This window comes from Trachurus japonicus, unplaced genomic scaffold, assembly GCF_045865225.1.
Source record: "Trachurus japonicus isolate A0001 unplaced genomic scaffold, Traja_1.0 AP031020.1".
NCBI classification, from domain to species: Eukaryota; Metazoa; Chordata; class Actinopteri; order Carangiformes; family Carangidae; genus Trachurus; species Trachurus japonicus.
The window spans coordinates 211491-235317 of record NW_028221153.1 but is presented as its reverse complement, the minus strand read 5'-3'; the positions used below and the strand labels follow the sequence as shown (position 1 = coordinate 235317).

The 23827-nt window shown below is 43.7% G+C and overlaps 1 protein-coding gene and 1 long non-coding RNA gene across 2 annotated transcripts in view; one reads left to right on the top strand and one right to left on the bottom strand.

The window, feature by feature from the left end:
* The first annotated feature begins 1275 nt into the window (after nucleotides 1-1275).
* Nucleotides 1276-23827, top strand: part of LOC146959817 (NACHT, LRR and PYD domains-containing protein 3-like) — a 39265-nt gene continuing 16713 nt past the window's right edge. Inside the window, exons 1-7 of the mRNA XM_085772851.1 lie at nucleotides 1276-1306; nucleotides 4816-7171; nucleotides 9743-9919; nucleotides 12396-12569; nucleotides 13025-13201; nucleotides 15788-15831; nucleotides 16084-16163. Of these exons, the coding sequence (XP_085628977.1) occupies nucleotides 1276-1306; nucleotides 4816-7171; nucleotides 9743-9919; nucleotides 12396-12569; nucleotides 13025-13201; nucleotides 15788-15831; nucleotides 16084-16163 (3039 nt within the window). The remainder of the gene's footprint in view (nucleotides 1307-4815; nucleotides 7172-9742; nucleotides 9920-12395; nucleotides 12570-13024; nucleotides 13202-15787; nucleotides 15832-16083; nucleotides 16164-23827) is intronic.
* On the bottom strand, nucleotides 21091-22299 carry LOC146959818 (uncharacterized). Its single transcript, XR_015035587.1, has 3 exons — nucleotides 22242-22299; nucleotides 22061-22088; nucleotides 21091-21980 (listed from the first exon to the last, which is right to left on the bottom strand). It is a non-coding gene; the product is annotated as an uncharacterized LOC146959818 (long non-coding RNA).

The window sequence follows — 23827 nt, the reverse complement described above, 5'->3', positions numbered from 1 at the left end:
TCCAATTCCTGCTGCAGGATTGAAAGTCCATATATGCCACGCTTCTGCAACCAACTTCTGGCCCACAATCTCCATCTGCGCTTTGCGGCTTTTTCCTTTTCAGCGCACAGAAAAGCACCAACAAAAAGCGCGACTTGCCATTCGTCAGCCATTCTCCGGAACCAACAACAGGAACCAATGTCAATTTGATGTTTACAATCGAGCAATTATAGAGCAGCACAAATCTCAGCGGCATCGCAGGGTAATCGTGGTGGAGAGCAATCGTAGAACGACGTGCAATTAGTGGGGGTCAGAGACTGATCTGAGACGTAGGACTGAAGAGGGACGCTCGTGCAGTTTGAGATGTGAACAGACGAATAGTCGTGCAGTGTAAGCCCGCCTTAAGAAGGGAGCAAATGTAAAAAATGTCTCACTTTACCCCACTCTCCCCTTTAAACACTGAGGAGTCTGCTCCATGTGTCATGAAATCAAAAAAAGTGAATCAAGAAGTGTGAATCAAGAAGTGTTGGTGAAGAACTTTTTTTTATTGATTTTGACATATAGAAAATCAGTTCTTATCATTTATCTCCATATTCCTTGTGTTATTCAAGCCAAAAGAGATTCTTCTGTCTCTTTAAGAAAGGTGAAGTGTATGCACAGACACACCCTGAGAGTCACGTGAATTACAGAAATAGAAGAGCGGAGGAGCAGCTCTACTCAGGTAATAATTAAATTCACAGAGGGAGGATGGAAGGCAAGGCAAGTTTATCTGTATAGCCCTTTTTTTGTCTGAAAAGCCTTTACACAGCATCATCACAACATCCCCTGGCCTTGGACCCTCACACCCACTGAGGAAAAACTCCCAAGAAAACTCTAAACAGGGGGGAAAAAACAGGAAAAACCTCAGGGTGAGCAACAAAGGAGGGATCCCTCAACCTGGACGGTCAGATGTGCGAAGTGTGTTGAAAACAGTTGACAAACTGCAATATGGAAAAACATGGACATGGAATTGAAGTCTTTACTCAGATCAGAGCAGGACAACAAGGTGAGTTCTGTCTTAATGATTCTGTTGTCTCCGTGTGGTTGTGTGAGGTGCAGTGTTGAGTTTAACCGTGTGTGTGTTTGTTACTTCCTCTTCTGTCAGATCTGGATCTACTTCCTGTATTTATGCACTAACTGTCAGTGTTACTGGTTTCACTCTCAGACTGACTGAAGCACAGAAGATGAGTGATTGTGCAGAGGAGGAGGGGAACACAGGAGAGACTCCAGGATCTGAAGACAGTAAACCATCCAAATATGACCCGTCCTCCAGTCATGAGCCTACAGGGTAAGAGACCTGCAAGTAACATCCAGCATTTTGTTTCTGTGCTGATGGCTGAGAGTTCAGAGAAGACAGGAAATGAGAGAGAGATAAAGAATATCATGAATGCTGCAGTTTAAGGTAGGTGCTTTCATCTTAACTCCACCAAGTCTCCTGGCTATGAAGCATTTATCAGTTTGAGAGCTCCTCTAAGGTTCATCAGGCCCGACAGGCAGGAAGAAAGCCGATCTGAAAAACTACATAGATCCACATGTAGAAACATGTTTCTCACTTCTGGAAAATAGAAACTATGATTGATCAGCATTCAAAACTAGAATCTCCGCCTAGTTCTCAAGTTACATCCGGTTTGTCCACATTTTGTCTGAATTGTTGTGTAAAGCCTTTGACCTTAAAGGGGAAGTGAAACAGCCAGCCAACTAAACACAATTCATTAAACTGATTTCCAGTATACTTAAACATGACTTGCAAACATTAAAGTCCCCTTTTTGGTTATTTTAAAACATTCTCTGTGGTCTTTAAATTGTGATTATGAAGTTTTTAGCCAAAATCACAAAACCTGTGCCATTTCTCAGGGCTCTCCTTCTGTATAGCACCAGCAGCTCATTAGCAATGCCACCCCCCCTGCTCACTGACAGCTGGACATTGTACAATTACCGATTCCGCGCGTTTAGCGTAAAACTGCACACTGGGATTCGATCCCAGACTGGAATATAGTCCTTGCTCATGGTGCAAGCTGCTCTACCAGGTGAGCTATACCTGTTATACCATGACAGCTACACCGAGCTGTCAAAGCTTTCACCTCTGAGCCAGATGCAGAGCGGGGTGGGAGCTTGTAGCACTAGTGCCCTCCCCTGGAGCTGTGACACGTCAGCTCCAGTCTCCCTGAAACTGCCAGTTTACGTCTGCCATTGGTTCACAGCAATTTGAAGGCAGAAAAACTCAGAAATGCAATTTTGCACTTCCTTTTCTGCTGCTATGTCCTCTAACATCAGAAAAATGCCACAGGAACATGTGAAAAGCACGAAAACATACGATTTTCATGGGAGGGGGTCTTTAAAGTAACATTGCAGAGTTTTTCGGCCTTAAAATAATGTTTCCAGACTCATTGCAATGGTAGAAAAATGGTTAACAGGATGAATGGTGCTGCCGCTGCAGCCTGAGCGGGGTCGCGTCGGCTGAAACTGCACTATGTAACTTCCCTGCACGTGTACGAATCACCGCACGGGTACGAATCACCGCCCCCTCTGCGTCGAGGGAGAGATGTGGTGGGTAAAAGCGAAACTTACGGTTCCCCTCCGGTCGTCGCCGCCACCGCCGCCGCGGCATCCCCCCTCCCCCGACCACCCGCCACACAGCCTCCTTGCAAACATGTGGGAAATACTGTCGTTTATTAATGGGAATAAACGCTGGATGCGCTCGCTGATAAGTTTCGTTTTCGTTTTTTCCCCCCAGATGATAGCGCTTCTCAACCAGATGGTGGAAGCACTGAGATGAAACTCCGCAATGTTGCTTTAAGGAGAAAATTGAAGTCTAGTTTCACGTTTTGCTTTAGTTTTTTAGCTAGGGTGTGGCCATCTTGTCATTCGCCAGTTGATTGCCTCCGCTGGCAGACAAGGAACAGACAGTCAAAGTTCAGATAGCTACAGATAAAGATGCAGGGAGTGGGGACTGAAGATGAGATACGATGAAACGCTGTTAAAAAACTTTTTTTTTTTTCTATGAGAGACTATGGTGGACCAAAATGAGGCTATGGTGGGCCGCCACAGACTTGTTAATTAATGGGAAACATTGAGCGTCTACACCACACCCCTGTTAAACAGGAGATCAGACATAAAATAACGAAGGGATCATCAAAAAATAAATAAAAATAACCTGATCTCAGGCCCTGTTTACACGACAACGCTCGCGGATGAAAACGGCAAAATATTTCATCGGATGTGCCTTTCGTTTAAAAGGCGACAGCGTTTTGGGGGCTTGAAAACGCAAAAAAAAGTTAAACCAGAGTGGAAATCTTAAAGCTGTACAGAAAAGAAAATTGAATTTGAGCCCACTCTGTGTCATAAAATTAGTGTAATAACTCATCTATCAGACGATGTAGGCTAAACTTTGTGCAAAATTCTATTTTTGAGTAAATCTGGGATGAAAGTGTGGTATTTTTTTTCCATTGGATAATGCAGGCACACGAATTATACGTCAGCCTGTGCATGATTCATCAGCCACTGATATTGGATCCGTCATTCAAACGTCTGAGACACGCACACACACACACCGAGTTCGGTCTCACCCCAAGCTTTGAATATTCCACCCACTCGATAATGACCAATCAAATTCGTTTTGCTTACTCGGGTAAACTCGTGTTGCAGCTTGTGAAAACTTGGCACGACAAACAGGACAAACGGCCATTTCTGAACATCTTTAAAAATGCTCCACATTGCATCCCCATGTAAAGGGTAAAAACGCAAAACGTCTGCTCTGATTGCTATGACCTGAGGAGGGCACGGAGGGCAGCGTTACGATGGCTGGTGTACAGCCTGCCAGAAATCAAGAAGAAGAAGAATACACAGGCGTGTGGGCTTGGTGGTATTGTGTGGCACACTGTCACCTAGGTGCCTGGCGTGCATGAATTCCACAGACTTTTGCGTCACCGTATGCACGCAGATATCCACCCTAAAAACGCTTGTCAAAACACAGAATAAAAAGTGAGAACGCAACGTCACTTTTGCGTTTTCTGTTCGGATCGTTTCCATATAAACGTAGCCTCAGTCCACCACTCATCTGAGTCCTCAGCAGAGGAACAGCCTCCAGGAAATATTTCTTAACCTTCATTCCTGGTGTCCGAAACAGGCAGCAGCATCAGTCATCCAGCTCTAACTGTTCAATAATCCAATCATATGGTAGTTGTTATCATGTTTCTGACAAAGTAAACATGAGAAGATGTCTCACAAAGTATGAATATTCTCTGAGACTCTGGATAAACAGGCGTCAGATCATCTGGAACTCGTCTGAGAGGAGGAGGAAACGACCTGGAGGAGGTGACTCTCGTTTAAACAGAAATGTGTCCATATCTTCACAGAGAGAGGAAGAGGAGGGGTGTCTCTGTGGACCAGCAGCTGTCTTGCTGTGGTCTCTGTCAGGACGTCCTGAAGGATCCAGTCTCCACCAGCTGTGGACACTGGTTCTGCAGACAGTGCTTCACCTCAGACTGGGACCAGTCTGGTTCTTCAGGACCCCCATCCTGTCCCCAGTGTGGAAAAAGACCCAGAAGAAGAGGTGAGTAGACAATCAGAGCAGCTGTGTACAAAGTGAGACTGAACATCTGTCTGCTGATGAGATCATTTGTGAAACCAGGACCTGTTGTTTTCTCCAGAGTCGTTGTTCCATCACACTGACATTTAAGATGATGATTCAAACCTTCTGTTTGTTGTCTGTAGTTTTTCTGTAGCTGATGAAAATAATCTGATATGATTTCCAGACTCTGTGTCTTCAGTCTGACTCTGTCTCTTCTCTCTCAGCAGATTGGGGTCTGCAGGAGGTTTTAGATCAACATAAGATCAGTCTGAGGAGCAGATGTGAACGAGTGATTGAAGGAACTGAGGGAACAGGAAGTGGAACAAGTGGAACCCTCCTCAACAGGATCTACACTGAGCTCTACATCACAGAGGGACAGAGTGAAGAGGTTAATACTCAACATGAGGTGAGACAGCTGGAGACAACGTCCAAGAAGAAGACCCTCCATGACACTCCAATCAAGTGCAACGACATCTTTAAAGACTCACCTGTCCAACAGAGAGAGGACGTCTCTAAGGTCTCACCTATCCAACAGAGACCCATCAGAGTGGTTCTGACCAACGGCGTCGCTGGCGTTGGAAAAACCTTCTCGGTGCAGAAGTTCACTCTGGACTGGGCCAAGGGCTTGGAGAACCAAGATGTCAGTCTGCTGGTTCTGCTTTCGTTCAGGGAGCTGAACCTGATCAGAGATCAGCGGTTGAGTCTTCTCAGGCTGCTCCATGTTTTCCATCCAACATTACAGAAGGTCACAGCAGAGCAGCTGGCTGTCTGTAAACTTCTCTTCATCTTTGACGGCCTGAATGAAAGCCGACTGTCACTGGACTTCAACAACAGGGAGGTTGTGTCTGATGTCACACAGACGTCATCAGTCAACGTGCTGCTGACAAACCTCATCCAGGGGAATCTGCTTCCCTCGGCTCTGGTCTGGATCACCTCCAGACCTGCAGCAGCCAATCAGATCCCTCCTACATGTGTTGACAGGGTAACAGAGGTCCGAGGCTTCACTGACGCCCAGATGGAGGAGTACTTCAGGAGGAGGTCCAGTGATGAAGATCTGTCCAGAAGAATCATCTCACACATCCAGACGTCCAGGACCCTCCACATCATGTGTCAAGTCCCAGTCTTCTGCTGGATCAGTGCTACAGTTCTGGAGCACATGTTGACCACAGACCAGAGAGGAGAGCTGCCCAAGACCACGACGGACCTGTTCTCACACTTCCTGCTGGTCCAGACAACGAGGAAGAATAACAAGTACTGTGAAGGACATGAGACGAGTCCACAGGAGCTGACGGAGGCCGACAGAGAAGTTCTTCTGAAGCTGGGGAGGCTGGCGTTTGAACAGCTGGAGAAAGGAAACATCATGTTCTACCAAGAAGACCTGGAGCAGTGTGGTCTGGATGTCACAGAGGCCTTGGTGAACTCAGGACTCTGTACTGAGATCTTCAAAAGAGAGAGTGTGATCTTCCAGAAAACAGTCTACTGCTTTGTGCATCTGAGTGTTCAGGAGTTTCTGGCTGCAGTCTACATGTTCCACTGTTTCACCAACAGGAACACACAGGTCCTGGCGAACTTCATGGGAAAACACTGGAATCATGACAACAGTACTACCATCAAGTCGAGGAAGCAAGATGACAAATATGATGAAAATGAATTATTTTCTTCAGATCATGATGATAATAGTTATGGTGATAAATCTGATGAAATTGAAGATGACAATGACGATTATGATGATGATGATGATGAAGATGGCAATGATGATTATGATGATGATGATGATGATCATGAAGATGGCAATGATGATTATGATGATGATGATCATGAAGATGGCAATGATGATTATGATGATGATGATGATGATGATCATGAAGATGGCAATGATGATTATGATGATGATGATGATGATGAAGATGGCAATGATGATTATGATGATGATGATGAAGATGGCAATGATGATTATGAAGATGGCAATGATGATTATGATGATCATGAAGAGGGCAACGATGATTATGAGGATAATGATAGTAATCATGATGATGATGAAGATGATTTTGAAGATGGCAACGATGATCATGATGATCATGATGATGGTAATGATAATCAAATCTCTGTCAGTGATTTAACCCTGGATGACTTCCTAAAGAGAGCCATGCAGAAATCCCTCAGCAGTAGAAACGGTCACCTGGACCTGTTTGTTCGCTTCCTTCATGGCCTCTCTCTGGAGTCCAACCAGAGGCTGTTAGGAGGTCTGCTGGGTCAGACAGACAACAGTCCAGAAACCATCCAGAGAACCATCAACAACCTGAAGGAGATGAACTGTGATGAAATCTCTCCTGACAGAAGCATCAACATCTTCCACTGTCTGATGGAGATGGAGGACCAGTCAGTTCATCAGGAGATCCAACAGTTCCTCAAGTCAGAGAACAGATCAGAGAAGGAACTCTCTGAGATCCAGTGTTCAGCTCTGGCCTACATGCTGCAGATGTCAGAGCAGGTTCTGGATGAATTAGACCTGTATGATTACAACGCATCAGAGCAGGGACGACTGAGACTAATCCCAGCGGTGAGGAACTGCAGGATGGCTCGGTATGTCCATGGTCAAATTCAGATTTGTATCCATCAAAAACATTACTGGTCATTCATGTTTTTATTTGTATTCACTTGGCTGTAATTATTTATTTGAGGGTACTGAAAAGTAAGATTTGTACAGTTGGCAGATTCTACATTACTTATACTCTGTTGTTTTGAATCTTTTTGGTTTCATGAAAACTAGATACATGTTATGCTACCTGCTACATCTATGGACAGACATCACTGGGATGATGTCCGGTGCCTAGTCAACTGTCGAGCTTGCGACTGTTTCCATATCAATGAAGACTGCTCCTCATCTGTATATTCTGGTACATGTAGCATTGCTCTCTTATATTAATGGAGTTTATGCATAGTCAGTGTTGTGTGGTAAGGAACTAGTGGATGTTGCAAAGCATGTGTAGTGATATTTTGAGCATAATAGAGGCCAAAGTCACAGTTTTAAAGTTCTGCCCCCATTACTTCTCTGTTTAACTGCAGTGTAGCGCAGCTAGCAGGAGGAGAGCTAGGTCCGGTCTGTGCATATTTTTCTCAGGTCTTTTCCTATGGTAGCACTCAGGGCAGGGCCGGCCCGTGGCATAAGCAGTATAGGCGAATGCTAAGGGCGCCGTCCATCCAGGGGGCGCCAGCGACACAAATGGGAAAGAAAAAAAAGTGTAACTTTCATAATTTTTATAACTAGTTGATACTATTATTTCTTAATACAAAAATAATCCCACGTTAATTTTAATGCAAAGCAATACCTATTAAAAAGTAATAATATAATATGTTACAACATTACTTACTAAGTCGCCCCCCCCCCCCTCTCTCCCCCACATGCCCATTGGTACTGCCCTCCGCTCTCCCCGCAGTCACACAGCAGAGGTACCTGTCTGCAGTGGGAATGCTTTCAAGCCGTTTTCTTGTTAGAAACGCCACATTTTTAATTAGATGTGTGGATACTTGGTTGCATTAATCCTCAAAGTCGACGCAAATGTCAGCTCGTTTGCGCGACCGTCTCGATATGTTTTTGTTTATATTTCGGTCATTTTACGCTGCCCTTGACGACCTGTCAATCAAAAGAACAGCTGTGAAGCGCTTCGAACCCGCAGAATCGTTAGGAGAGAGAGAAGCAGTGAGGAGGATGACGGTGCTTCAGAGGCTGAAAGTTTGGACTCATTTGATGAGGAAGATACTGAAAAAAGAAGAGAGAGTTGAGACTTCAGCCTGCTTAGACAGCAGGGCCACAGCTCCAGTTCTGTATACAGACCTGCTGAGCTCTCAAACCAGTTTTTTTTTTTTTTTTTTACCTCTCAAACAGCACCACAGTGACAACATATGGAGGGTAGGCTACATTATATAGGTTAAATATTGTAAATTTTGTGGGTTTTGTCTGTTTAGTTGATATTTTGTTTGGAGAAAAAAGAGCTAATTTCTCATTTAGGGCTACACACATCTCATGAAGTTTGAAATGTAATGTTAAGTCAATATTTAGCTTCTTTTATTTTTACATTTGAGACATTTGGTTAAAATAGAATGACATAACATTTATGCTCAAAAAGCAATTTCACAAAATATCATTTCCACACTTATCTATTAGCTTTTATTCATACAGTATATTCCACTGCTTTTGTGAAGCTAAGACTTTCGTATACCCATTTCAAGCATCACAACAGGTTATTCTCATGACTGTAGAGAGACTGGGGGGGGCGCCTGGGAGTAATCTCGCCTAGGGCACCAAAATGGCTAGAGCCGTTGTAGTTTGGCCTTGGTGTCTCGCACTCTCTCTGTGTTTCCACAGATCCACCGGAGCTCCATCTCTCTGCACCAGCCGCCGCCTGCATCGCCCCCTCCCACCCCTTCCCCTGCTGTTAGACCGGCCTCCCCTTCCTTCCCATGGACCAGTCTGCCACCCAGTCCTCCCATCGAGCTGACCGGCTCTCCCTGCCCCCCCCCGCCCCCTCCCCTCACCAGAGACTGCCTTCATCAACTCCTGCTAACATTTCCATATTTCGCACATTCTGTGACAAACTGTAAACTGTTTTCTTGTCTGTAACAACATCTATTGCACGTCTGTCCGTCCTGGGTGAGGGATCCCTCCTCTGTTGCTCACCCTGAGGTTTCTCCTGGTTTTCCCTGTTAAAAGGGTTTTCCATGGAGTTTTTCCTCAGTCGATGTGAGGGTCTAAGGACAGAGGATGTTGTTACGATGCCATGTAAAGCCCTTTGAGACAAACTGTTTGTAAAAACGGGCTATACAAATAAAATTGCCTTGCCTTGCCTTGCCTAGCCGGGCCTGACTCAGGGACCTAGAGCTGTAGAGCGTTATTTAGAAAATGACCGGAATTATCCTTTAAGTAGAGAAAAATACCACACTCCACTCTCTGTCTGCCCTTAATTCAATATGCTAACTGGTATAACTCCTCGACACCCCACTCTTCAGAATGAGGATAATCACAAAATTGAGTAGACAACTGGCTAAACAGACACTTCAACAAGTATGATAACTGAAAGGATGGGAGTGAAGAACTATTTTTTATTACACATTGTTTGATTTTATTGTGACAATTTATATTCTCTCTAATCACAGGCTTACTGATTGTCAACTCTCAGAAACACACTGTGAGGTTGTGGCCTCAGCTCTGAAGTCAAACCCCTCCCACCTGAGATTGCTGGACCTGAGTGACAACCCGAAGGTGCAAGATTCAGGGCTGAAGCTGCTTGCTGGTGGACTGGAAAGTCCAAATTGTGGACTGGAGACTCTGATGTAAGTTCACTAATTGGAGCTGTTATTCCTTAATACGCTTAGGGCCAGATTTACTAAAGGTTTGCGTATATTAAAACGTGTGCAAACGTGATTGCACGCGCAAACACACGTGGAACCTGATCTACTAACTGGACACACCAAGGATTGTGTCTCTCACACGGGCAGAATAGCACGGGCAGAATAGCACGTGCGATCCATTTAGCGTGTTTACCTTGATGAATATGTAAATATGGGCGTTTCAGCCAGAACGTGCAAAATACTGGGAGGAGTAGATGCAAATAGTTTTATTTAGCGTGCGCAGTGTGATTTACAGATTGCGGTGGCTGTTTTTGTGTCTTTATTTACCACGTCTGAAAACCATGTACTAACTGATACAACTTTGCCAAAACTTATGCGTTTATTGGTTTGATACCTGTCAGAGCCCCATGATCTTACATCTCTGCCTTTCCTCACGTCTGGGTAATTCTGTAACAGTGTTTCAGCTGTGTTAAAAGTCTTTTACGCGCCGTTACGCACGTCTGTCCTGCAGTGCGCTCCTCTCCTTTCCTCTCCTCTCACCTGGCTGCTCAGCTCCGTCTCTCAGTCCCGGTCCCGGACTGAGACACGTCACCGCTGCCTTCGCCCGTCTTTGATCCCTCTGGTCAGTGGTCAGAGTGTTTAGATCCGTGTGTCCCACCTGAGCTCTCTATTAATCCACTCGATCATGGGCGGCACATACATATTATAGGTGTGTGATTGTCGCTGCAGCTGCTGCCTGTTCGTCACTATATGACGAGTTGGGCCCTGTAGCGATGTGTGTTTGTTTATTTATCTAAACAGAGCGCGAGAGAGATGAACACACATGCTGTCATTGTATGCATCGGATCAAATGTAATTCTGTCCCTTCGTCCATCCAGCTCTCTGTCCACTCTCTCCATGGCGGAAACGATTACCACGCGCAAAACCCTCATTTACATATTGTGGTTTGCACGTGTTTTCATTTAGCGTGTTACTCTTAGTAGATCACCTGTTTTGCGTGCACTAACCAAACACGCAATATTTTAGCGGGTGCAAACAATTTAGCGCTCGTTATCTGGGACCTTAGTAAATCTGGCCCTTACAGTTCAAATCAAACATTTAGTATAGATCACACATCAACTCTATAGTACCTTAAGGTTAGTGTTTTTGTGGTGCTACATGTCAAAGATTGAGGTTACATGCACACCCACCATAAGAAATGTGAGTTAAACATCAAACTTAATTCCATTACTCAGCAACATCAGAGTCCAAACATTTGTTTGTGAACAAATGTGATTTGTTATCACAAGTTTCTGATTGCATGTATTGCTCCCATTCTTGCAGCATTGTCCATTAGCATGGCTACAACTCTTTGACTATTGTGTTTTCCCATTCAGGTTTCTGTAAGGAAAGGTCTGTGTGTTTGGGGTGATCACAGTGTTTGTCTATGTTTCTGTATACAGCAACCTGAAAAGCCTACAGATCCCGGTAGGGATGCACATTTTTCTTTTTCTTTTTCTGACCGATATCCGATGCTTGTTAACCGACTATTAACCGTTAACTGAGTTTGCAGGGGTGAACAACTATGGGGTTTTTTGCCGTTATACATATGCGTTGCAACAGCTGAGCAGCGCCTCATCCACTGTGGTCTTGCTCAGTTGATCGTGCTCAGATGGCGGCAAGATCGTCCAGTGTTTAACTACAAAGTGCAGCCAAACACCCGGCTGAAGAGAGAGGAACAGCAGAGGCTCCTGTGACAGCTCATCTGTGGAGCTGCAGGTGAACCGGCTGGAGGCAGCACTGTCTTTTTTTTTTTTTTTTGCAGCGCCGTTGTTATAGGTGATGCACATCTATGTCCGTGTAGGCTACATTTGTTGTCTGACCTTCCTTCATCGGACTGTGCTGCATAACTGGCTCATACTGTGGGCTAAGTCCTGTGTAACTTTTTGCTGCGAAATATGACTGAAGGCACGTGGAAGTCTGCACGTGTAGACACGCCCCCATGAGTTAACGACATAATTTAAAAATTAACCGATGGTATTAATCGGTCAAAGTTCTTGTTATCGGTTAACAGTTAGACGGTTAATAATGTGCATCCCTAGCTCCGGTGTCTTTGAACAATCAAGTCTATTTTGGTTTGGGGGTTCCTAATTGGTTGAGGGGCTGACCCTACTCTGTCCTCAAATCCTGCCTATCCTAGCTTTATGTCATATTTCATCAAATCTTCACTTCATGTTTTTATGGCATGGATATTTCTAATCAGATATTGTATATTGACCAACTGTCCTGAGATCTGAGGATGAATCTGTGTTGACATGAAGAGCTGTGTAAAAGTTGTGCTGAAATGTGGATGATGTGTATAGAAGGCCACATTATGATGATCCAGATTCAGAATCACTCTATATTGTCCCGCAGGGAAATTTGTTTCCACAAGGACAAAATCCCTCGACTCATTTAGAATGTTTTCTTCTCCATTCAGATTGAAGAACTGCAGTTTGTCAGAGATCAGCTGTTCTTCTCTGGGCTCAGCTCTGAAGTCCAACCCCTCCCATCTGAGTCACCTGAACCTGAGTGGAAACAACCTGCAGGATTCAGGAGTGAAGGATCTGAGTGGTTTTCTGGAGAATCCAGACTGTAGACTGGAGACTCTGAGGTCAGTTCACTGACTGCTACTGTTGTAGATCTTAGATATTTGATCCACAACTGAACCTGATTGAGCTTCACTCAAAACTTAAATCAGTTGTTGTCTCATATTTCCTGTTCTCGTCACACTAAGAATGATTCTTCACTTTCAGCTCATTTTACTTAATTGTCATCAGTAATCAATAGTCTGATCACTTCAGGTATGTGTGTGTGCAGTTGTAGTTTTCTGAGACCAGGACCCAGAAATACCTTAGTCCTGGATCCGGAGTGGACCTTTAAACTTTGAACCAGTTCAGTCCTGAATCAGAGAACCATAATCAGTGTTTATTCCAACAGGTGTGATCAGATATTGATTGTATATTGACGGACTGCAGCCGATGATACACAAAAACACAACTGAGCATTGATCAGGACACATGATAAATTATCAGTGATTATGTGTACATGTTATATTTTATATTGCAGATTGAGTCACTGCAGTTTGTCAGAGATCAGCTGTTCTTCTCTGGTCTCAGCTCTGAAGTCCAACCCCTCCCACATGAGAGAACTGGACCTGACCTACAACATCAACCTGCGGGATTCAGGAATCAAGGATCTACATGACCTAGTGAGGAGTCCAGACTGTAGACTGGAGACTCTGAGGTCAGTATAGGGATTGATGAGTAAAAACACAGTTGGTATCAGAGAAAACTTGTCAGTGAAGCTGTGATAGGAGAACGTTGAAAGACCTTCATGACAGACAGAGAGCAGACAGCCAATCAGATAACAGTAATCAGGAATATGTCGGTGACACCAACATCGTTACTCACCTAACAGATGCTGGCTCACTTTGACATGTTGTAGCCATTCAGCTCTCAAGAAAGACACTGATACAACTTGGACCAAATTCTGAATAAGTTAATAAACTCTGGCTAACAGGATGTAGTTTAAAGTCATGAGAGGTAGTTTAGTTTAGTTTCCAAAGCTTAAAAAACATTTTGATCCAGACATGATGAATGTGATCCTGACTAAAATGAACATTAATACAGCAGCAAGCTGTTTATTGTGTAACAATGTAGTGTAGAAATGGTGTCCTAAGATTAGAATGAAGCCACATGCCTCTGTGTGTATTGTAACGTGAGCCTCACTGTTCTTTGTTTTGATAACTAGTCCAGTAGTGTGAGTCCCCACTGTCAAACAGGTGGTCTCCTCCATGTTTATAAACACTTAGGCCTCAACCACAGGTGAGAGGTGAGTGCAGGGTTCAAAATTAGCGGTCTAACTTTGATGCTTTGGCGAGTTAAGGAAGCCGGCTGACTGGCCACTCTGGCGAGTGAAAAAAATCCAACTACTTCGTTGTTGTTACTGTTCCTCCCAACCTCGCTCCAATTTTATTTTTTGCTGTTAAATACACATGTGCGCTGCGATATCTGATCAATGCCACATCCATTGTGCTCTGTCTCAGCTGATCGCGCTCATATGGAACTTTTCTTATTGAAAGTGCAGCCAAACACCAGACTGAAGAGAGAGGAACAGCAGAGCTCCTCTGACAGCTCCTTTGTGGAGCTGCAGGAGAGCTGCCACGTCTTTTTTTTTTTTATTGCAGCGCCGTTATTACAGGTGATGCACATCTTTGTCCGTGTAGGCTACATTTATTGTCTGATCTTCCTTCATGGTGCACAGTGTCAGTCCTCCTGTGAAACTTTTAGCTACTAAATAATATGACTGAAGGCAGTGGAAGTCTGCACATGTCGACACGCCCCCATGAGTTGACGACATAAGGAGCTAATAAAAAAAATATATAAATAACTGATAGTATTATTCGGTCAAGTTCTTGTTATAGGTTAATGGTTAAACGGTTAACCATGTGCAGCCCTAAAATAAACCTTTTAGGAAAAAAAGGCAAACTTGACTCCTTTATTCCACACAAAAATATGCTAATAGCTATGATATGTGTTAAAAATGCTTATGAGTGTATTATAACAGTTCAATACAATGAAAAATATACAAAAAAGCTAGACAAAATTTTTGGCCAGTAAAAAATCTTTCTGGCCAGTAGATTTTTAAAGTTCACTAGCCAGTTGGCCAGTGAGCAAAAAAGTTAAGTTTGAACCCTGGGTGAGTGCGTTTTGGTGAAAGTGGACTTTCAGATTATCCTCCGCTGAAGAAGAAAGCCTCAAACAAAGACATGAAAACAGAGCATGATGCTCGGCTGCTTCCATTATTGACAGCTACACTAGAGCTGCTAACTTGCTGGTACTGATGTGGTCATTGTTGCTATTGTGAGTTAGCTAATGGCCAACATTGCTGTAGTCAATCATGACAGTGCTACCGTTGGCTAATGGGCTAACGGCTGTGAATGGAATGTTTTTTTTTCACAGTCCCACTAATTGTGATATTTAAGTGAAAAATTATGTGCAATAGTAAGAACATCAAGACTGCCCAGAGCAGATGCTGAACTTCCTGTCGAAGTGGCTTCAGTTTTCTAGATCTAAGTGGTTAAGTGTGACAGCTTTTTGATATATTTTGTTCTGATCCTTTAAACATAACATGGTCCATATCAACCAATGGTAACCTGGTGTCACATGATCCTGTTGTGGAAATTTGTTTGGCAAGATCTGAAATGAAGATGTTGAGATCAACTGTCTGTTAAGGGTTTTATTCTTTGTAAAGAAGGTTCTCAGTCAAACAGAGTGCAACGCAGTCTGCAAGGAATGGAACAAAAAATACATTAAACAGAGGGTTTTTGTAGAATCACAGCCCCTTCAAGTGAATTTTTTTTAAGTATATTTTTTGGCGTTTTGCCTTTATTTGACAGCACATAGTGAGATAGACAGGAAAGGGGGAGGCAGAGAGAGGGGGAATGACATGCAGGAAAGGTCCACCCGACGTGGGATTCGAAGCCTGCGTTGAGGACTGTAACCTCTACATGGGGCGGCCGCCTTAACCACTGCGCCACGCACCGCCCCCCCCTTCAAGTGAACTTTATCTTGCAACAGATTACAATGTACACCCAGGTCAGCAACAGGCGTCAAAAACAAGAATCAGGCGATGTTAGGTGAGAACATGCACAACATGTATCTCTCTATTGTATCAGACAGAGAGCACAAAACAGTAGAAATGAATAAACAAGCACACACTAATTTTTTCCATTACAATCCCAAAGGTTACTGACTAACACATTAATCAGACTTCTAACAATCTTATTTCCCTCCAACTCTTTCACTGGTGTTGTGTTTGTTCCTATAGGATCGGCAGGGACAAGGTGATTAAAGCTCCCATAGACAAAACCTGTGAGTACTGAAACTCTGTCTCCTCTTCATCAGTCTGACTGTGAATTGAGTCTGGGCTCATTTCATCTCCAAATTTTTTTGAGGAGCTCTAGGCTATGTTTGTTTGGAAGGAATCTGGATCCTGGATTGATTGAAAAGGGTGCATATTAATGTATCATCTTACAGCAGCATGAACCAAATGGTTAGCTGGAGTTAACTCTGACTCACATATGATGCTGCTGAAATGTACATAATTTCCCCTTCTTCTAACAGGTGTCTCTAATGTCAAACTGGACCCACACTCTGAGGACTACTCAAAGATGGAGATGTCTGGCGATGATTCAAAGCTGAAGGTGAGAGAAAAAAACTGTGTGTTAGACAAATGTTAGTGCTCATCAGTACGGTGGCCAGGAGGTGCAAATCAACATTACAAAATGTGAAACAATTTTACAAAGTTTGAGACAAATTTACATTTTAGAAAACATTTTTACATATCATAAAACAAAATTAAATTACCATAACACATTTACAAGTCCCGAAACAAATTTACATTTCAGAAAACAAATTAACAAGAAACGAAACACAGAGACAAACACAGAGACAAATGTACAAGTGGCAAAACACTTTTACAGGTCCTGAAACAAATTTACAAATAACATCAACCAGAAAGGGAATGTACCAACTCGGGGGTTGAAGCGGAAGTGAGAACAGGAGTGGCCAATACGAGTTGTTGTTGTCGTTGATGGAGTTCATGGTGAAAAGAAGAAGTTTTTAGCTAGCTTTGGCTTCATGTGTACTGACAGAAGAGGCCGACACAAGGAGACAGTGAATCCACTCTGCTCCTGATATCATGTCCAGCTCTACTCGTTTTTTTTGCTTTTCCACTAGTACCTACCTGGTACTTTTTTGGTAATGCCTCAGCCCTGGTTCCAAGCGAGCCAAAGCGATACTAAACTTGATGTCAGCCGACTGCCTTCCACTCATTGGCCAGAGCGTCGTCACTGCTGGAAGAGTCACAAGCACGACTTCTGACACGAGAATCAAACCCGCTAAATTTAAATACACACCGACAACAGCGTCCACTTATCTGTGATGAGACTGTTGTTATTCTTTCATGTGGGTTTAATGACTGCTGTGTGGAAAACCACACTGTAGTCCGTAATTGAGGTGCAGACGATTGTGTTTGGAGCTGAGTAGTTGAATTGGGAAAAAAAACAGAGATGACGCAGCGGCTACCGCCGTGATATGACAACCACCCCTACTGTGGAGGAACTATGACGAACTCAGTTGTAATGGAAGAGCACCTAAACCAAGCCGTGCCGTGCCATGACTGTGAAAAATATAAAAGCGTCATTTGTTTTTTAGTATCTGGTACCTGCCCAGATAGCACACATACGTCTCGGCGATCAATAAAAGCAGGAGCGGGAGCGCCAGGCGCTCCATATATTTAGCCTATAAATAATTCATACAACCTTTATTCATTTAGGTCGGGCCTTTTGAACTAGGTAGCTTACAATATTCTACAATCTTACGTAAAAAAATAAAGAAATCATAATCCCTGTGTGCTACATGTACAATTAAGAGGCAAAAGTCAAGTTTAAAAAACTTTATTCATGCTTCACTCAGGTTACAGAACAGCCTAAATTCAATCAATAAAACAGCCATCAATAAATTCAATAAATATTTAAATTCAATCAATAAAACAGAACAGCCATCAATATAACTTGTGAGTCCTCTTCATCAGCATCTCACTCCTTTTGAAGGCTCCAGTGGCCCCTGACGAATCAAATGGCCCATCCATTAGTCCCCCTCCTCATTTCATCTGCAGAGGCTGAGAACTGCGGTCAGGAAGAAAAAGAGGAGAAAGATGAGGAAGAGATGTCAGGGCCAGAACAGTAGAGTCACAGAGTGTACACGTACAAAGTGTGTTTTAATGATTAGAAATGACTGAAGAGGGGCAGGTTTTAGGGATCGCGCACGCAAACGGAATAACCAAGGGGGCAATTGTCGGTCTGAGAAGTGAAGCTTCCCCCGCACACACACTGAGGGGGGTGAATTTCTTTTTAACTCTACCGTTTTACTGTTATTAGGTTAAAAGTTCTGGCCAATTAGGGCGCAGAAACGTTGAGTGACAGGTCCAGAGACCGCTGCTTCGAGGCCAGTGGGCGGGCTCTCGGCCGGCCAACTGCCGCACCTCTCCAAATATGGCAAGTAGAATCCAACATGGCGCAGTTCAAACCCCCATAGTAGCGGCACAAAACAGACTCCCCCAAACCAATGGGTGACGTCACGGGTGCTACGTCCATTCTTTTTACAGTCTATGGGAATAGCCTGAGCTGATACCAACCGGAAAACTTTAATTTCATATGTGCAACTGATATGCGATGCAGAGTGTGTTGTTGTTGTTGTTGTGTACACATGCTCGGTGGACTTGCACTTTATCCTGCGCTTCATCCAGCTGAGACTGTGAAGAGCTTTCATGAAAAAGTGACGGATTATTTTGTTTTTAATTTTTTAATCTAACACAAAAAACGAAAAAATGTCTGGTTTTTCATAATTAAATTTTAGGCTCAGATCAAAAATACGAAATGGGAAAAACAGGCAGCATGAATGAATTGGATTTTAATAGTCGGTATTTAATTGATCGGGTTTACGTGACCCGGAGGTTTGGCGATATCAAAGAGACGCACAAGATCATTCATAGTTTTCAGTGACCAGGGGGGTATTCTCCAGAAAGCTGGTTATGTGAAAACTCAGTGAACCCTGAGATGAGGGAAACTCTGAGATTTCAGTTCCAGGAAGAGAGGTAACTTAAACTCTGGGTCTGTTACTGCAGTAACTGACTCTGTGAACATAACCTGCTCACTGGCTATGTCTGACGGGACTGTCCTTTCCTTCTCAGTCCAATCATGTTGAAGCAGAAATAATTCACATAGTTTTACAGGAGCAACATTTAGATTAATTTAGATGAGCTCTTGTTCCCTGAGCCGAATGGCACCGCTTCTCCGGCCGCACATCTCCGCTGACGTGCTCTCAGGTCCTCTATAGGCCTATTTTTTATTTATTTATTTTTTTAATCTATCACTTTGCAGGTTAATCAATCACCTTTTAGCAGCCAGAAAAAAAGAGAAATAACTCACATTTCACTTGGTTTTCTTTATTTCCCACAGATAAAAATATTATTTTATTATTATATTTTTTATAGCCTATTATATTTTTTCCAACAACACAATTTCGTGTTTCTAATTTGCCGCCGCATTTTAGATAATATTAAATAAGTAGGCCTAAGTGTCCTTCTCTCTTTTCAGTGGGATGAGACGTGTGTTAATCAGCATGTTGGTGCTAATACACGTTGAAATATCCACCGAATGAACTTTTACTTTGAATATGAATAAAAGCAAAGTGAGGAGCCATCACAAGACTGTTTTTATACTTCATTCAGCTGATTGCAATTCATAAAATAAAACAAAAACATTGAGCAACATCCCACTTCCTCAATATTAAAAGAAAGTTAGTTGCCTGTTATGTTAAATTCAAAATTCAAAATTAAAAGTCGACCGCATCTAAAACTCAGTCAGTTCTCACTATACGGCTGGTATGATGGCATTAGTAGTCAGGCACGAGCTCAACATACTCAGAGTGAAAACTCAGAGTTTCATTTCACTCCACTCGTATCCTCTGAATAACATATCGTAGCCGCAACAACAACATCATAATTCTGCAAACAAATATTGTGGGGGGTCGACTGAACAATAAGACAGCAGCCGACAGATATGTTTGGGTGCAATAAAGTCAATGTTAACAAAATCAACATCTAATCTGTCCCCTCAAAATAAAGATTGTAATGTGTCTGCTTGGAGCAGCTGCTGACACATGTGCAGCTGCAGACACATGTGCAGCTGCAGTGACACCTATGCGGATCGAGAGTGAGCGAGTGAGCAAGCGCCTGATAAACAGCGGATGCGCACCAGATGATTGACTGGCAAAAACTGAAACGAGAGGCTTAAAGAGAGGAAAAACACAGAATACAGGCTACAATATACTATGTCCAAAACACATTTGTTTTTACCAGTTTCAATTGTCTCAACAGTTAACCACAGTAATATAATTCTCAAGTCAGCTGCCAATCTGCAAGGACAGCGTGTGTCATAAGGACGAGGACAAAAATGTAGCCTACAGAAACAAAGCCGGTGGGGGGAAAAGAAAGAGGCTAAACCAGAGCCTATGTAGTATTTCGACCTTAAAATAATGTTTCTAAACATATAGAAGTGATAGAAAAATGGTTAATAAGGTGAATGATGCTGTCGCGGCAGCCTGAGCGTGGTCGCGTCTGCTTAAACTGCACTATGTAACTGCACTATGTATGTAACTGTGGTGAGCTCCAGAGACCGAGTCTCCCTCCTTCACTCATCCGCACACCAGGCTGGCCAGCCCCCCCTCTAGTTCTGGAGCTTTTTTTTTTTTTTTCGCTCTGGAGCTTTGACAACGGCTTACCGGTCCCCTCACTTCTACAACCGTTAGCAGTCACTAACCCAACAACAGTTGTAAATAAATAAGCTGGCACCTGTGCTGGTAGCCTATAAGTTAATTTAGACCGAGTTGTACCTCGCCACTCACCGGAAACCTTTAGCTTAAACAGAATAAACGAATAACTAAATAATAATTGATTGACAGACTGGGACTTGTTTTTTGATACCTGTGGCAATGATCTCAACATGCTTACCGATGTGTTAACCTCCTATTTTTCTTTTTGTGAGGACACAGTGACACAGACTAAACAGATAACTATTCACCCAAATAATAAAAAATGGGTTACAAGGGACATGAAAATCTGCCTAGTCCAAAAGAAAGCAGCATTCCTGCAAGGGGACACACTCAGAGTGAGGGAGTTGGAGAAAGAGTTCAGAAGGATGGCTAGGCTTTCAAAAATCAGCTACAAGAACAAGGTGGAGCAAAAATTAACATCTGGAAATGCAAGGGAAGCATGGCAGGGTCTAAATATTATGATGGACAGAGTTGCCAAACCCGTAGTGGCCAGCCGTCCGGACCCCGCCCCCTTTGCAGAACAACTCAACATCTTCTTCGGCCGGTTCAACAACAACTCTCCATCCGACTTTGACTGCTCAACCACCATCTCCCCCCACCCAGCCATCACCATCAACGAGCAGCAGGTAACCTCCATCCTTCGCCGGGTCAAACCACATAAAGCCTCTGACCCTGACAAGCTCAGAGGCAGGGTACTTAAGGACTGCTCTGCTCAGCTAGGTGGAGTGGTCACAAGACTGTTTCAGTGCCTTTTGGATTCGGGAAACGTTCCTAATAATTGGAAGGAATCCACCATAATTCCCATCCCCAAAAAAACACCAGCTAAGGAGCTGAAAGACTACAGACCAGTGGCCCTGACCTCCGTGCTGTGCAAGTGCATGGAGAGAGTCCTGTGTGACCTCCTGGCTAAAATGCTGTCACACAAAATGGATCCTTTTCAGTTTGCCTACAGGGCAAAAAGGGGTGTCGAGGACGCAAGTCTCACATTGCTGAATACTGTCACTAAACATCTGGACTCTCCACACCCTCACACCAGGATCTTATTTATGGACTTCTCCTCTGCTTTTAATACTGTGCACATAGACACCCTGCTGTATGCTCTTTTAGATCTCCAAGTTCATCCCACACTGGTTTTATGGATCAAGAATTTTCTAAATGACAGGCCACAACAGGTGCTTTTAAATGGTTTTAAATCAAAGAAGCTGATTTTAAACACAGGTGTTCCCCAGGGTTGTGTTTTATCTCCTGTTCTCTTCTCTGTGTACACAAACAACATCACCTGTAACAGCGAGGGGATCAGCCTTTTTAAATATGCGGATGACATGGCCCTGGTGGCTCACCTGACCGACACCACTGCTCTGGACCGGTATCAGCAGGCTGTTGAAAACCTGGCACAGACTTTTAACCAGCTTTGTCTTGAGCTAAATGTCCAGAAGACCAAAGAGCTGTGCTGTGGGGGCAGAAGGGAGTCAGCAACTGCTTTTTTTAAACCACTCAGCATCCAGGGTCAGCTGGTGGAGCAGGTTGAGTCTTTTAAATACCTTGGAACTGACCTGGACAACTGCCTCTCCTTCTCTCAGCATGCAGACACCATTTTTAAAAAATCACAACAGCGCCTCTACCTGCTGAGGAAATTAAGGACTTTCAACGTCAGCACACATGTTTTAACTCTGGTCTACCAGTCCCTCATTGAATCCCTACTCACCTTCAACATCTCTTCCTGGTACAGCCTCCTCTCATCCAAACACAAGATCAAACTTTCCCGCACAGTTAACCAGGCCAGCAAAATCATTGGAGCACCACAAACCCCCCTCTCAGAACTGTATAGTCGGTCTGTGATCAGGAAGGCCACCCTGATCACAGAAGACTCCTCCCACCCCCTTCACCACTGCTTCCAGCTGCTGCCATCAGGCAAACGCCATAAGGTCCCACTGGCCAGGAAAAACATCTACAAAAAATCCTTCATCCCCTCTGCAATAACCATCCTGAACAATAAGAAATGAACATTTTGCTGCTTTTAACAGCCCCCCCCCCTCCTCTTTTTAGAATGATTGCACAACATTGTTGTTTTTAATGTCTGTTTGTTTCTTAGTGTTTTTATTGAGCCTGTCAAAGATGAATTTCTGTCACTCGTGACAGACAATAAAGTTTATCTATCTATCTATCTATCTGGCACCTGTGCTGGTAGCCTATAAGTTAATTTAGACCGAGTTGTACCTCGCCACTCACCGGAAACCTTTAGCTTAAACAGAATAAACGAAATAACTATTTTTTTTATTATATCTCCCAAGTAACTTACCTGAAACTCACTCCGCCGACGTCCCTTGACCAAACTGACAGGAGGTCCCGCCGTCTGTGGTTACTTCCGTATGTGGGCAGGTCTGCGGCCGACTTAAAGCCGACGCACCAGAGACGTTTGATGAGCTGGCACAAATGAATATCAAATTTGAAGATATTCGCCCATGGGCCGATGCATGACAGATGTTATAAATTATAGGGCCGACGTCGGCCAGACATACGTGTGCTATCTGGGTGGTAGATTTTTGTTAACGCCTCAACCCCGTTTCAAAGCGAGCTGAGGCGATGCAAAAATGTGACGCAAACCAATTGCCTTCCACTGCCAGAGTGTCGTCACTGGAAGAGTCGGGAGCGCGAAGTCCGGCATGAGAATCAAACCCACTATTTTTAGAAACACACCGGCAGTGCCCACTGATCCGTACATAGATTACCTCCTCCAAGTAGGATGGGTTAGCCAGGTTTTCAAGTTCCTCAAAGTATTCTTTCCACTGAATATTGCCAAAATTTCATTGAGGACAAACAAAAGACCTCTTCCAAGGCATCTCCAAACTCCTTCCACACCCACATTTTCCTTCCACCACTGTGGCTGCTGATTCTAGAGACCCTGGTTCAACCAGGCCCTAAAGTCCTCCTATTTCAGCTTGATAGCTTCCCTCCTGTTGAGATCCATCAGTGGCTTCTCACATCGCTACCTCTCTCTCTGCAATGGTGGCTCGGAGCATGAACCTCTCAACCCTCTCCATGTACCTGACCTCAAGGGGATGAAGGCAATGGGGATAATAACTTGACCCCAACCGATTGGTTATATCTCTTCAGAACCTGCTGCTTCTCAGATGCAGTCTATAAAGTATTACGGTGGCATCAAATCCCTGTTAGTCTGAGGAAGGGTCTTTGAGCCCGAAACGTTACTCCCTTTGGGTGATAATAAATTATTTATTGCTCTGGAGCTTTTTGCTGGTGTGCAGATTTTTCCTTTTTCATCATTGACCTTTTTTTGTCCAGCACCCAGCGTCAGTTTTTGGGATGTGCGTGCTTTGTCTATACTATCAAATCCCTGTGTCACACTGTCCAAGCCATCAGATTCTGTCTACTGAGGACTGTGGAACAAATCTGTTGGCTTCACTCAGCACAATATACTGTATATTTTTAATTCTAGTAAACCCGCTCTTGTTGT